The sequence below is a fragment of the Phascolarctos cinereus genome, unplaced genomic scaffold (genome assembly GCF_003287225.1).
Source record: "Phascolarctos cinereus isolate Bilbo 61053 unplaced genomic scaffold, phaCin_HiC Scaffold_4;HRSCAF=312, whole genome shotgun sequence".
NCBI classification, from domain to species: domain Eukaryota; kingdom Metazoa; phylum Chordata; class Mammalia; order Diprotodontia; family Phascolarctidae; genus Phascolarctos; species Phascolarctos cinereus.
In genome coordinates this window covers 697,938,597-697,952,835 of record NW_027555847.1, presented here as the reverse complement: position 1 = coordinate 697,952,835, position 14,239 = coordinate 697,938,597, and the positions used below count along the sequence as shown (strand labels likewise).

General features: G+C 49.5%; 1 protein-coding gene across 1 annotated transcript in view; it reads right to left on the bottom strand.

The window, feature by feature from the left end:
• Positions 1-1,367: 1,367 nt before the first annotated feature.
• The window catches only part of ANAPC5 (anaphase promoting complex subunit 5), a 28,676-nt gene continuing 15,804 nt past the window's right edge, over positions 1,368-14,239 (bottom strand). The window contains exons 8-17 of the mRNA XM_020970146.2: positions 14,016-14,097; positions 13,332-13,421; positions 11,638-11,819; positions 10,456-10,591; positions 7,028-7,102; positions 5,735-5,856; positions 3,734-3,841; positions 3,090-3,237; positions 2,116-2,278; positions 1,368-1,709 (exon numbers count right to left, since the gene is read on the bottom strand). Of these exons, the coding sequence (XP_020825805.1) occupies positions 1,498-1,709; positions 2,116-2,278; positions 3,090-3,237; positions 3,734-3,841; positions 5,735-5,856; positions 7,028-7,102; positions 10,456-10,591; positions 11,638-11,819; positions 13,332-13,421; positions 14,016-14,097 (1,318 nt within the window). The 3' untranslated portion in view covers positions 1,368-1,497. The remainder of the gene's footprint in view (positions 1,710-2,115; positions 2,279-3,089; positions 3,238-3,733; positions 3,842-5,734; positions 5,857-7,027; positions 7,103-10,455; positions 10,592-11,637; positions 11,820-13,331; positions 13,422-14,015; positions 14,098-14,239) is intronic.

The window sequence follows — 14,239 nt, the reverse complement described above, 5'->3', positions numbered from 1 at the left end:
GTTGCTTTATAAGGATGTCTGGAGAGCAGCCGCTGTTAGGATTTAAAAACACAAGGGTTTTCTGCTAGTACTCAAAAGGGACTGTGAAATAGCACAGGCCTCCACTCGGAGACCAGGGATTCACAATGTGCGTTTGAGCAATAGCATACATAGAACTAACTCCCTGCGGCTCATTCCCCTGGACTCACGTCATTCTCATCATTCATGGCTGAGGGTTTTTGTGCCTGATCACTTATGCTGCTGAATATGGAGAAAGTCCACAAATGCATGGGATACAAGACAGCGAACACCCAGGTTTATTCACATTTTTTTTTCAATAGCACCTGCCTTTGGGGTGCTCAGATACACAAACAAGGATTTATTTGGTGTGACAGCGGATGCTTTCAGAGAAAATCCCAAGCCACAGACTGACCAGCAACAGCACAGCCCATCTGGGTTTGTTTGCTAATTTCATAACGCTGATTGGATTTAGGATCGCGAGGTCAAATGCTTAGAGATCATTTATCCTGTCCTCTTTATTTGAAAGGGGAGGGCCCAGAGAAGTTGGGACTTAGTCTAGGCCACACACTCAGCACTGAGATTCAAAGCTAGAACTTCTGCTTCCAGAACCAGTGCAAGTCCCATTTAAACACAAGGCCACCCCACACTCATCATTACCTAGAATAAGTGGGTCATCTGCTGTGGCTCTGTTGTTCACAATATAGATTTTTGTTGTTGCTGCAATGATATTTTTGGAAATTGGATCTGCTTCAAGCCCTATTCTTCACAAGCAAATCAATAAGCATTTTTAAATGACATGGTGTCAGGCACTGGGATAGCTCCTGATGATAAAAAACAAAATGAAAAAAGTCCCCCGCCCTCAGGGAGCTTACACTCAGTTACAGTGAGCCTTGTATTCGTCTGCTTAACAATCAGTTAGGAAATTTCCAAATTCTGGATTACGCATTCCAGTTCTCCTATTCTGCCCCTCTCCTCACCCTCCCACACTTCTCCACAGATTGTTATTCAGCAATCTCTCTTGGTTTCCCACCTGTTCACTGAACACATTTCCATCATTTCCTCTGCGACATCTCATCTCTTGAAGTTGCATTTCAGCTGGGTTTCATTCCCTTTCTCCCCATCTTCCTCTCCCTGGGCTTTCTCCCCAGGTGTGGACAATTCACAACATACATGAAGTGGGTTTAGACAGAATACAGTCTCTGCCACTTCCAATTCTTTGCTGATGCAGCCAATATTTGACAACAACAAAACCTCGACAATAATCATCTCTGCCATCACAATCTGGAGGGACGGGGGGGCAGGGGGGGAAGGAAAGAAGGAAGGAAGCTTCAATCTACTTTCCAGGAACAAAATAAAAGGGAATGCGCTAAACTGAAGGCAGTCTTTTTATTGATAAGTGGATTCCAATAATACACAAATGATCGCACAAAAAATACATCCTTTAAAAGGTGAGGAGAAGAAAACGCTGCCAACAAGGCCAGCCTCGGCCGTGCTTGCCTAGAGGTGGTTGACTAAGGGAACCCCATGAGACGGAAGCTCCTGGTGTAACTGACGGAAGAGCATGGCGCATCTGTTCCTCTCCTGGGCCTTCCCCAGCATGTGGTACAGCCTGGCCTGGAAGTAAAGAACGTCTCGGATTTGCTCTTTGCAGTCCACTTTTGCAAAGTAATCCTTGGCTTCGTTGAGGTTCAGGATGGCGGACTCCAAAGCTGATGAAAAAAGGGCAAAGTCCCTTTAAACTCGGGTAATTAGAGAAAGTCTCTCTACACAGCCCCATATACTTTTCAGATCTGAGATCGAGTTCTACCTGCTGTTTATTTCCCTGGATACATTTCTATTCCTCTTCCTCTTTAAAAGAAAATCTGACTCAGGTTTTTGATTTTTGAAGTGAGCTTCAAGCCCTCAATTTCTAACAGTACATGGCTCTGTGGAGGATACTCATTTATTTACTTTAAAATCTCCAACCCCAATACTTCTATAAGCACTGCCAGCCTTTTGTGAAAATCTAACAGAAGTTTGTGAAGACGGTGCAGGACATCTCCCCTCCTACTGACAGCCAAATTGTAGAGACTGGCTGGAAGGGAGCCCCCCGCAAGGGCTTTGTCTTGACTCTACCTTCGACTTTCTTCTGGGGTTCGTAGGCATTAGCAGAAGCAACCTGGCACTTGGCCACCAGGAACATAGCACGCCCTTTGTCCAACACAGCCCCATCTGCCAAGATAGGCTCAATGGCCATGTGGAGGATGTTCAAGGCCTGCTCAGGAATGCCAAGGATAAGCTGGGGGAAAAAACACATCATCAGCCCTAAGTGGTCATTCCATAGCTTTGCTTCTGCTCTACTAAGTCACTGTGTTCTTCCCCAAACAAGGATCCTCTGGCTCAGACTGCCTCTGAAAACACACCACTACTCTGCATGCCCACTTTAAGAAGACCAAATAGGAATGTGTTCACTTAAATAATGGAGAAATGGGGAAGGAAGGATGGAAGGTCATTCACACTGCAAAAAGGTACTTGGCTTTACAGGAGGAGGCTGTGTACGTGTCCTCCAGGGAATCCAAAATGATTTGATTTTGAGAAGCACAGGTGAGATGCCCCAACATGGTTTCCTCATTTCACACAAGGACACATCAGTCATTTGGCCTTGAGTTCTGTGATATACATGAACCACTAAAGGAGACGTGATAGGCTGTCCACATGCTACAAGGGTGACCAGGGAACGCTGTAAGTCCTACAGGAAGCCCTCCTGCATGGGATGAGAACTGCTCCAAGTAAGAAGAGCAATGTGCACTGGTGAAGAGGCAACCCGGAGAGGAAAAGCAGGGATCCCTGAGATCATCAAAGCTCTGTGATAAACCAAAGTCTGTCTCTGACGGGGAAGAGACTAAGTGATTCCAGGAGATGAAGGAGATGAGGGCGGTGTGTGCCAACCCAGCGAGTCCAGGCTCACGCTGCCCAGAGCACCAGCCTCGTCGGGCCAGCACCCCTGCCCAGCCGCCACCCACAGGGAGTAACATCTCAGTGTCACAGAGGGCAACGGATCCCTAGGCCCCCTGCACCAGTGCATTCTGTGAAACAAGAGGTCAGCTCACCTGGGAGAAAGCCAAGCTCAGCACGGTCTCTGAGGCCAGGTACTGCAGCCGGTATTCTCTGGACAGGGCCAACGCCTGCAGCAGGACGGGCAGGGCGATGGTGTGGCAGGAGGCCCTCCAGTACAGCTCCGCCACGGCCAGCAGAACGCTGTCCAGAAACAGGAAAACAAACAGGGAGCTGATGCGCGAGAGTCGCCCAATGGTGAGGCCTCACCTCGGCCCTCGGCAGCCGCGGCCTCCTCTCCCAAGTCAGCACTTGTTCGTGCCTCACTCTTGGGCTTTTTCTGCTTTTTGTCAATAGAATGATCTTGGTTTCATCTTCACTCAAAGCTGATTTCTGTCCCCCTCTACTGAAACGGAAATCTGGCATCTTGTTTACAAAACGCATTTATTCCAAATGAGTTTAAGAGGACGCTGGAAAGTGACCGAGGTCACTTCGTCAGGGACCAACATCATTTAGCCGAAATCCAAACAGCCATTTCCTCTCTAAAAGTAGTTTACAACCAGCATCTGTTTGGCTAACAAGCTCTGCCCTTCAAAATCCTGTTTGCAACTAAACGGTTTAGACGGGAGTGAGTGCTTTCTACTTTAATGCCCACCTCAGACGTGCTGAGATTTGAGCAGACGTCCAACAGGCCTCTTACCTGATCACCATTTCTGTGTTCTTCATCTTCTGACAATGGACCAACAACTTCTGCAAAAGCTTGTGAGCCTCCGACGTCTGGTTCTGGGCTTGGAGCACAATCGCCTTCCTACACCAAAGAGAAAGAAGCATGACGGCGTCAGGGATCTTCTCCAAGGGCAGGGGCTGTCTCTTCAGGCTCCTCTTGGTGACACCGCTCGGCTCTGCCCAGAACTCGGCCGGCACGGAGCGCTGCTGATGTCTCGTCAGAACCTCGTTCTGTAAAGCAGACTCCTGCCTTGGTGCTATCTGGAAAATACTGGAGCTACGCAAAGCTTCTCCGCGGGCACTAAGCGCCTGTATGGCACTCGGCGCATATCGCAGATCGTCCTGGGCCAAGGATCTTGAGGAAGGCCTCCGGCACACCAGACGGGCCCCATGGAGGATTTATGAAGCACATGGACAAGAGGCTCACAGGATGACAGGAGGATACCTTCACAGGAAATAGCCTTTCCTTGAGATCATGGACAGTCACTATTCTCCATTCTCAGTAACATACGATTTATTTTTAAGCCAAGTTTTACTGATACCTTTTGTTTTTCATCATCATTATTTCTAGCTATACCCTTCTCCTTATGCCCAATACCGACCCCTCCCATGTAAGTAAAAATGACTGACTCTACACACCCAGCTGTCTCTCGGCAGAGAGGAGCCATGCTTCCTTATCTGCTGCAGTTACTCAGAATCTAGCCTCCCGGTAGGGCTCCTTTCATTTTCGTTACGTGTTCATTGTATACACTGTTCTCCTGTTTCTGCTCCCTGCACTGAGCAGCAGCTCCTATATCAACCTTCCCACATTCCTCCGAGTTCCTTGTGGTCACCTGTGTGACCACACAGTAACATTCCATTACATTCAAATATCACATTTTGTTTAGCCATCGCCCCAAAGGCACCTACTGTGAGTTCTTTGGCCTTACAAAGGTCCTACTATGAACACTGTCATCTCATATGTCATCTCTACTCTTCTGACTGTGCCTCCCTCAAGCACATGCCCAGTGGTATCAGAGCAGGGTCAAAGAGTATAAAGAATCTAGGGACTTCGGTTGTTCATTCCAAATCATTTTTCAGAACAGCTGGACCAGGGGCAGCTAGGTGGCACAGTGAATAGAGCACTGGCCCTTGAGTCAGGAGGACCTGAGTTCAAATCCGGCCTCAGACACATGACACTTGCTAGCTGTGTGACCCTGGGCAAGTCACTTAACCCCAATGCCTAGAAACAAAACAAAATTGGTTCAAAACAGTTGGACTAATTCACAGCTTTGCCAACAGTGTATTAGTTATATACTACACAATCTGGCATGGTATCATGCCAGAAGATATTGGGGTTTTGTACACAAAAGTATTTTATTCAATTTTTTAAAATTTTTATTAAAAAATTATTTAACACGTATATGTCTTCCACCTAGTGCTGGGCTTAGAGTTAGGAAGATCTGAGTTCAAATACTGCCTGTGACATTTACCAGCTGTGTGACCTTGGGCAAGTCACAACTTGTCTCAGTATCCCCATCTGTAAAGTGAGGATAATAACAGCACTTACCTGCCAAGACTTTTGTGTGGACAAAATGATACAATATTTATAAAGTACCTTGCAAACCTTAAAGCACAATATAAATGCCAGCTAGTGAGTATTGTTAACGCAAAGGTCACGAAGGGTAGGGACAATATCTATTCCGCCTTTGTGCCTGCCGAGTACCAACAGAGCAGTGACATGCAGTGACACACAGAGGCCGCCCGGCACGCATTTGTTCACTGGTGAGGAGAGGTGCTTCTAAAAGGTCTCAGCCAGAGCTCCCCATCAGTATGAACTAGAAGGGGCAGGGAGGAAAGCAGAATCCATTTTTAATGTTAATAAAATCTGCAGTACATTATTAACTGGTCATTAACAAAGTATCTCTACAAGCAAAGCCAGAATCAAGTGTCAAAACTTCCTCAAGAGTGGGCTCGAGGACGCCCGGTCTCTTACCTATACGCCCCCTCTAGGCTGCTCAGGGCCGTAATCCCTGTCACGAGAGAATCTGCCATGTGGTATCTGCCATCATGCATAGCTCTTCCAAACTGTATTTTCTGCTCACAGAGCATCCACAGCTGGAGGGCAAACAAACAAACAAAAACAAGCCCCCACAAGCTGTTTGTTAAGAAAGAAGCAGCAGATGCTCCCTGCTTCCTCCTGCAGCGTGAAATCACTCAGCACGGGGCCCGCTGGCCCTCCTGACCCAGTTCACTCGCACCCGAGCCACAGGCTCCATCGCAGTGGGCGTGACCACAGGCCCAAAGGTAAATCTCTCCCTCCGGCCGCCTTCAGTGCTGATTCTCCTACCTGCCGGCTTGGTTCAGTGACACGGACCAGGAGACAAGGAGCTGAAGCAGCGACTACCACGCCAGCCTGCCTTGCCCAGGACCAAGCGTGGGCTCCCACCCAACACGGGGCTTAATAACACCACGCTTCATGAAGAGAGCTCAGCAATTTTCTAATTTCTAATTGGACTCTAAGAGTCCATCTGAGTGAGAAGCCCAGGGACCAGCTGTCAGGAGGACAATAACTGTGTGCTAACAGGAAGTTCTTCCAATTCTAGGTTCTCAGAGAAGGAAGAAAAACCAGCCCCTTCAGACTCTCCCAGCTCCCTCAGCACCAGCAGGGAGAGATCAGGGTGACACCCAACAGGCCTTGAGATCTTTATAAAGTCTCCTCTTCTGGACAGCACAGAAGGCCCCTTGGCTAGGGAGGCTGCCAAGCCTGAGCCAGCAGCACACAAGGCAGAAGCACTCCTGGGACCCCAGCCACCCCAGCCCACCTCAGGCCCTGCCAGCCCCTGAAGAGATACCACTTAGGACAAGTTAGACCCTGTCCCAGCCTCCTTCTCAGTCTGCTCCTTTGCTTTCCAGAATCAGCACATCTCCCACAGAGCAGTGTCAGAGAGATGCTACAGAGGCAGCATGGGGGGGGGTCTGGGGAAGGCCATGGGATGTGAAGCCAGAAGCCCAAGGGGTCCCTGCTCAGCTCGCTCACCTCCACATTGCTCCTCTGGAAAATGAGGGGACTGGAGCAATCCCCCCAAGGGCCCCCTTAGCTCCTCCATTACTATTCCCTCCCATTGGTCACAAACACCCAGACATTAGAGGACAGCCCAGGTGAAGGACGGGGACTGCTCGTATCGGAGAAGATCATACAGTCCATGGAGTCAGCCACTTAACACCTCGTTCATGCTTTTCAGGGGGACACGTGGCGGCCTCTGATGCCATCCACGGGGCCAGTTACCTGTGCATGCTGACTATTTGGTGGGAATCTTTCTTTTAAGTGCTCCAGCACTTCAGAAGCAGCCGCCAAACAGCCCTGAAAGAAGAGAAAAGCCCTGTTCAGTTAGTCAGCTGGGCTCAAACCTCTGACTCAGCAACCTCGTGACCATGCACAGATGTAGCTGCTGAGGAGGGCCAGCTGTTCTGGGCACGAGAACTGACAGCACCTCGAGGGATCGGCTCCAAGAGGCCCCTCCCCGGCAGACGCCATCGATGCCCACGTCTGGGTGCACACGGACATCTCCTCCTTTCAACATGCCCTGGCCCTCACTGTTAATACATCCAAAGGCGTGAATTGAAATGTCCCCTGCTTGGCCCTGACCTGGAAGAATACGGATTATGCTCAAGCTGGATAACAGCTCCAGTCACTTGGGTCTGCCATGAAGGGCTAAGTGGGTTGTATGAGGAAAACTAGCAGAGATAACCCCCAAGACTGGCACACATACCACCTGGCACCACAAAACTGTTCCCACTGGCCACAGCCCCCTCTGAGACTGCTTCTACTGGCCACTGAGAGTAAGCTCCTTGAGAACACGGATTGCTTCTGGTCTTTCTCTGCATCCCCAGCATTGTGCTCAGTGCCCATGGTAGGTAGCTGGGTAGCAGAGTGGGTAGAGTTGTGCTTGGAGTCAGGAAAACCTGAGTTCAAATCCAGCCTCAGACACTTACTAGCTGGGTGACCTTGGGCAAATCACTTAACCCTGTTTGCCTCAGTTTCCTCATCTGTCAAATGGGGATAATAATAGCACTACCTCCCAGGGCGGTTATAGGGATCACGTGAGACATGCATTATAAAGTGCATCACAAACCTTAAAGAGCTCTATAAACTCTAGTTATTACTGTTAACTGTTAGGAAGAAATGCCTGTTGACCCAACTTGTTGATCTGGCCCCAGACAGGAGAGGACCAGGAAGCTACACCCATTCAGGGCTCCTGACAAGCAGGCTTTCACTCCGCATTAAGATGACATGCTTCACTCTCAATGGGCCGAGGAGTCTGGGAGCTGCAGTTTACAACAGGCAAGCCTCAATTTTCCCCCCAAGTGTTCACCTAAATAAAACCATGTCAATCACCCACCATTACATGGAAAATCAATTCCAGACTGCATCATCAGAAATACACGTGTGTCTATTCAGAAAAGAAGGCACTTGGTAAAGTGGAGACCAATTAATGGACAATCAAGTAGCTCCAGCGGTAACCATCCATACATATCAAGAGATGGAGAAGGAGGACCCTCGCATCTCAGGCTGGGGATGCCCCACCCCCACATGGAGTATTTACAGGAGGATGTCCACTAGAGTTGCTCGTTAAGATCCCACATCAAAGATTTGCCCCCAAGAAGACTTGAGTTCAAATCCAAGTGACTTTGACTAGCTAAGCAGCTGCAGGCTAGGGTCACTTCGTCCATCACCTGTCCAATGGGGCCCCCACATGAGCTCCTGCTACCCAGGGCTGCTGTGAGGAGGGACATTCAAACGCAGTTCCTATGACCTGAGGCCCAGATCCAGCTCTGGCTTTGTCCCTTTCTAAGATGTGTGATGTCTCTGGGCCTCCATTTCCTCATCCGTAAAATGAGGATGATATTACTAGGACTCATTACTTCATGAGGCTGTTCCGAGGATCAAATGAAATGATGAAATGAAATAAAATGTAAAGCCTAAGTACCAAATAAACATGAACTAAAAAGAAAGTATAATGACAAGTGGGCAAACAGATTCTCCCGGCACAGCTACCTTTTTCTTTTTCCTTTTTTTTTCCTTTGGTGAGGCAACTGGGGTTAAGTGATTTGCCCAGGGTCACACAGCTACTAAGTGTCATGTGTCTGAGACTGGATTTGAACTCACGTCCTCCTGACTTCAAGGCCACAGCTCTATATACTGCGCCACCTAGCTGCCCCTGCAGCTACCTTCTTCAAAGGACCTATCCATGATAACAGGGGAACCGCAGTGATTCTAATTCACAGTGAAGTAGTCTACCTGTCATTATACTAAGGAATATTCTTGATACTCTGGCTTTTTTTTCTCTTGCATTTTTCTCTTTGAAGTTTCTAAATTTTAAATTTCCTTCCTTGCTATCCTACAAAGATGAGGAGGAAAAAGGAAGAAGCTGGAATAACCCAGTTGATGCTCTCCACGTGCGGTGTTACAGGGCAGCCTGGGGCGTCCCAGGCCAGCCCAGCTCTGAAGCTGCCCCAGAGGGGCCCAGCTGGATTAGAACTCAGGCCTGCACACAGGGGAAGGAGCCCGCAGCTGGGAATATTAACAGGATCCAAAGGACACAATCCCTTCTCAGGGTCATTTTCACTTAACCCTTAATGAACCACAGGAACTTAAAAGAACTAGACGTGGGTGAAGCATCAAGGTTTTTGTGTGAATGAGGAGTTAAGGGAAAGTCATAACCTTTAAAAAGCAGTCTGCTAAGCAGAATAAAAACTCTTTGTGCCTTGCACAACTCAGGAAAGATATGCTTGGCCAGGTTTCATTTCCCTAGTTAAGGAGGAAAAAAAATTCTGCCTCCAGACTATTTCAGAAGTGACCTGGAGATCAGACCGAATCCCTAAGGAAGCTCTCCCAGCACAGGCTCCGGTGCCAATGTGCCCATTAGGGCCATAAATCGAGTACAGGAAAAGGCTGAATGGGGAGCCGTCACTGTAAACATTCACAGAAGAGGACAGTGAGAGAAGGCTCCCGGCTGGCTGCGTGTTCTCAAACCAGAAAGCTTGAGGGATCCCGCCTTGGCTCTGGGAAAGACTGGTTGATAAAAACACACATGGAAAACATCAGCTCATAACTCATTATCAAGCTGTTGGAAAAATCGTAAAGCACTAAAAATATTTTTAATAGTGGGATTTCTTTGGGGACTTCCCAGCAGGGTGAAAGCCACTCTGAGCTCTTGAGCACAAATTGGGGTCAAGTGAGTGCCACGGTATGTTCAGGCCAACGACAAGGCCGACTGCTGAGGAACAAAGGAGAAGGATGTGGCCTGTAGGTTGGGAAGCAGGGGAATGCTTGGTGAAACGCTCAGGCCAAAAGGAAAAGACGTTTCTTTGGCTTCTTTCTTATGAGAGAAAATTATTTCTGAGGTTCCAGTTCCCTTTAACACAGCCCAGGGAGTTGCAGGTGATTCCCCTTTTCCCCCAAACCTCTTTCAGGAGAATGTGATAATCCATGCTTAAATTCTGAATTAAAACCTGCCTCCATCCCAGGGTCCCCGACGCAGTCCCCCATGGCCACACCCTGGCCTGCAGTTCCTCCTCTCCCAGGCCCTGGCTTCCCTGTGGCACCCAAGAGAACATGAGACCCTGCATTCAGCTGCTCCCCTCCCCACAGACGGGCTCTGGGACCTCCACCACCCACACTGAATGCCCACCGAGGGCAGGCCCCACACTCACCTGCTCAGCGTGGAGCTCGGCCAGGTGACACAGCACGACCGCAAATGATTCGGTGTTGTTCTGCTGCACGCCCAGGTTCAAGGCCTCCAGGCTGTTCATGCTAAGCAGCGTCTGGGCCTGCTGGAGAGCCATGGTGCTGTATAAGAGAAGGACCAGAACTGAGCTCCCACGGCGAGCCCAGGCTGCTCCTCCCTCGACCCCGGCTGGCTACCAGCGCCCACAGCCGGGAACCTGGTCACACGTGGCTGATCTGTTGGGGAGTTCAGCTGACGGCCTTTTCTTTCTACTTTTGGTTACGAGGAACGGTTCTCTGGGTAAGGACCAGGGGAGGAATACATTTAGAAATAAAGGTGACATAAAAAACAAAAAATACCAGCATGTTTTTCAAGTGGAAAGACACGTCTAGCTCCCTTTCTCCTGGCTTTTGGGGTGTCATGTTTAGGTCTGCAGTGGCCCCAGAGCCCTGCTCTTTTGCCCTCTGCCACAGACTGGGGGGGGCGGGGCGGGGAGGGGAGCTCAGTCTAGACTTATTGTCCCTCCCAAATCCCAACTCCACGCTTTAAATGCAGTCATGTAGCGGGCGTGTCTGGGCCAACACAGCCTTGGTGCCATTCTGTCTGAGGCTCTCCTGGAAACGAGAATGTCTGCTAGGCAGAGCAGCTCCTGTCCTCCTCACAGCAGAATGTTGGCAAAGGGAGCACAAACAGGCCAGGTGAGATAAGGGGTGTTTGCGAAAAACAGTAAACGGTGCAGTGCAGAGAGCAGGGCAGAAGCTGGCCCATCGGGCTTCAGGCTTCCATGGCTGGTTAGACTATCACTCCCGAGTGACAGGAAACTGAGGGGTAAACAAGCCATCAAAGGGGCTTCCCTGGAAAGACGTGAGCCGCTGAGGACGCAGCCTTCTTTCTCCCTGCAACGAGGATGGGGCAGGGAGTCAGCTCCCTGAAGGACGGAGCTCAGTCTGGACCACGACGGACCACAGAATGGTGGAGGGAGTTCTTTGAACCATGAGGATCTTGTCATCCCCTCTCTTCCCCTGCGAAGGAGGCCCACTTCCCACAGCCCCTGACTCATGCTGACCTCCCCTGAAGGGAGGGAAGGGAACAGATGCCCCACAGACCCACACTGACTCCACAAGTATGGGGAGGCAGACCTCCGAACCCTGCCCAGAGCAGCACACACCTGCGCCCGTAGAGCCTCCAGATGGCAGTTTTCTGGGCAATGCTGATGTCGATGAGTTCCGACAGGCTGTGCTTCCAGTGCAGAAGATCGGAGTCCTTCAGGGCGTCCATCAATTTGTTTGCCGTCTTCCCAGCGAAAGCTCTTTGTTGAACTAAGGACTGGATCCCAAGGGATGCTAAATACTAGGGAAACATACCCACGAGCCAGGGTCAGGCTACAGAACTGCCTTCACTGGAGGGCACTCTTAACACCCGATGGGATTAAGAAAAATATCACTTGAGAGCCCAAATTGTATTCCTGAAAAAGTTAAGTGTAAGGAGAAAAGATGCCATGAGATCACATTTTCTCACTGATGTCCATTATAATTTCCAGCAATCTATTCTCAGTTGTAGGGGGCTGCAGGAGGACTCCAACAGAGGATGAGAATCACTGCAGAGCTTTCTTTTTCTTGCCTTCCCAATGGGTGCGAGAGGGAGAAGGAAGATTTGAAACTGAATACAAAATAAAATTGAATTAAAAATAAAAAAAAGAAAGTCACTGGTCAACACTCTTTTCTTTTTCAGGAGAAGTCCCAGGCATCATTGGTTCTCCTACAGAGTTGCTGCTGGAAAGGAGGCCAAGGGAAGCCAAGGTGGTGTTATGAGCACTCGCTCCTTCTACCCGACTCAGCCCCAGAGTAGTAATGAGCATTGTCACGCGCTCTCTGGGACCTAAGCAGTGCAGCCAGAAGGCGCCCGGGGACCAAGAGGTGGGCAGAATTCTCCAGCTAGGATCCTCCACCCTACAAAACGGATAGAGGACACCCCATACTAATGGTCAGAGATTCCTGGCCAAAAGCCTCTTTTCGGTGGTCACTCAGACTCTGCTTGTGGGGAAGGGAAGGCCAGCAGTCCTGGTACATATGAAGGCAGAAAGGAAGCAAGGTTGTACCTATGAGATTCCTCCCTGAAAGGGAGGGCATGCCAGGCAGCACAGGGGGAGGGGAGGACCTGAGCCCCAATTCCACAAAGCCAAGAAAGGACAAGGCCCAGTGTCTGGAGGGGAGATAAGGCTGGGCAATGACAAAAATCCAAGCAGGGACTTTTTAAAATGAATTTCCCTCCCCTGACACTGGAAGTAGGCAATATGTCACTGGTTCCTGACATAATTAAATGAGCAAAATATTATCCTTTCTTATCTTTACTAAGTGTTGTGCTAAGCACTGCTGACCTGTTACCATAAAACTAAAGAAACCTAAAAATAAATAAAAAAGGCTAAAACTAAAGAGACTCCGAGGGGCTAGCAGAGTGGACTGAGTACTAGGCTTAGAGTCAGTGAGAACACTTACTAGCTGCGTGGCCATGAGCAAGTCACTTAAATGCTCGGAGCCTCGGTGTCTCCATCTCTAAAATGTGGACGGCAGCACCTGCTTCACAGCAGCATTGTGAGGGCCAACTCTAATGCACCAGACACAGCAGCTGCATTGTTACTGTTGTTTTCAGATTCACAATTGACAACTGAGCTCCCTCAGTGAGAAAGCGCAGAACTGGCTAAGTCTGCGTGTTACTTTTTCGAGTCCAGGCTAAACCAGCAACAGAATAAAACCAATCATGGAGGCAGTCACTGCGTCAGTCCAGGAGGGAGCAAAAACACAAACAAAGGCTCTGCTCTTCTGCCTCCCAAATGTAACAAGCCAGACTGGGAAAGGGCCTTACCGGTAATCCAAAATGCACAGCTTTCTTCACTGAATGTTCCAACAGAACACAGCTATCTGATCTCTTCTGCTCCAAGATATAAAGCCAGCTCTGGGGGGGGGGAATCAAGGAAATGTGTCACTGCAATGAAAATGGCTAAAAAGATGCTGAAATGTCATTGTGAAGTCAAACGGAAGTATTAACAAGGGATCCAAGAAATCCTCAGAAACATCTGCTTTCAGAAATAAGAGCCCAAACAAACCTGCCCTGACTACATCTGGGCCAACAGACTGGCACTAATGACCCTTCAGTGATCCCCCAACAACCAGCGATGGGTGTTACTGAGAAAAGCAGAAAGCCTCTACGGGGACCTTTGGCGGAAGGCCCGAGGCTCTAGGGTGAGTGCCGAGTGAGTTCTGTGTTCAACACAAACTCACGCTTGCTGACTGCGGGTCTTGTAGGACATTGTCTCAGCCAGTGTCTGGGTTTGGCCTATGCCAAAGGATTAACCTTGACAGTGGAGGCTAGGTCAAAACATAAGTCATAAAAGCTGGACATGAGTGTATTACAGAGGTGCGTTTGGGTCTCCCGGGCCTGTTTCCATGATTTTGGTAACTCGGACCAGGTGAGTCTCACACCTGCCACCACTTGGGAGGCATCCTTATCCCACCTGCCTCAGATGGGGGGGGGGGCAGGCTGTCTTACCAAGCAGTGCTGCAGACACACATGGTCGTTGGACTCCTGGGCAATCCTGATGGCCTCCTGCAGGGCAAGCTCTGCCTGTTGGCTAATGACAGACTACGCATTACTATCCCCTTAGCGGTAAACGCGTACAAGCCACGTGAAGAAACTGTACCAGGAACAGAACGCCACGGACGTCCTCCTCGTACAGCTCTGATATCTGGCCTCCTCCTGGCAGGGCCCCCGGC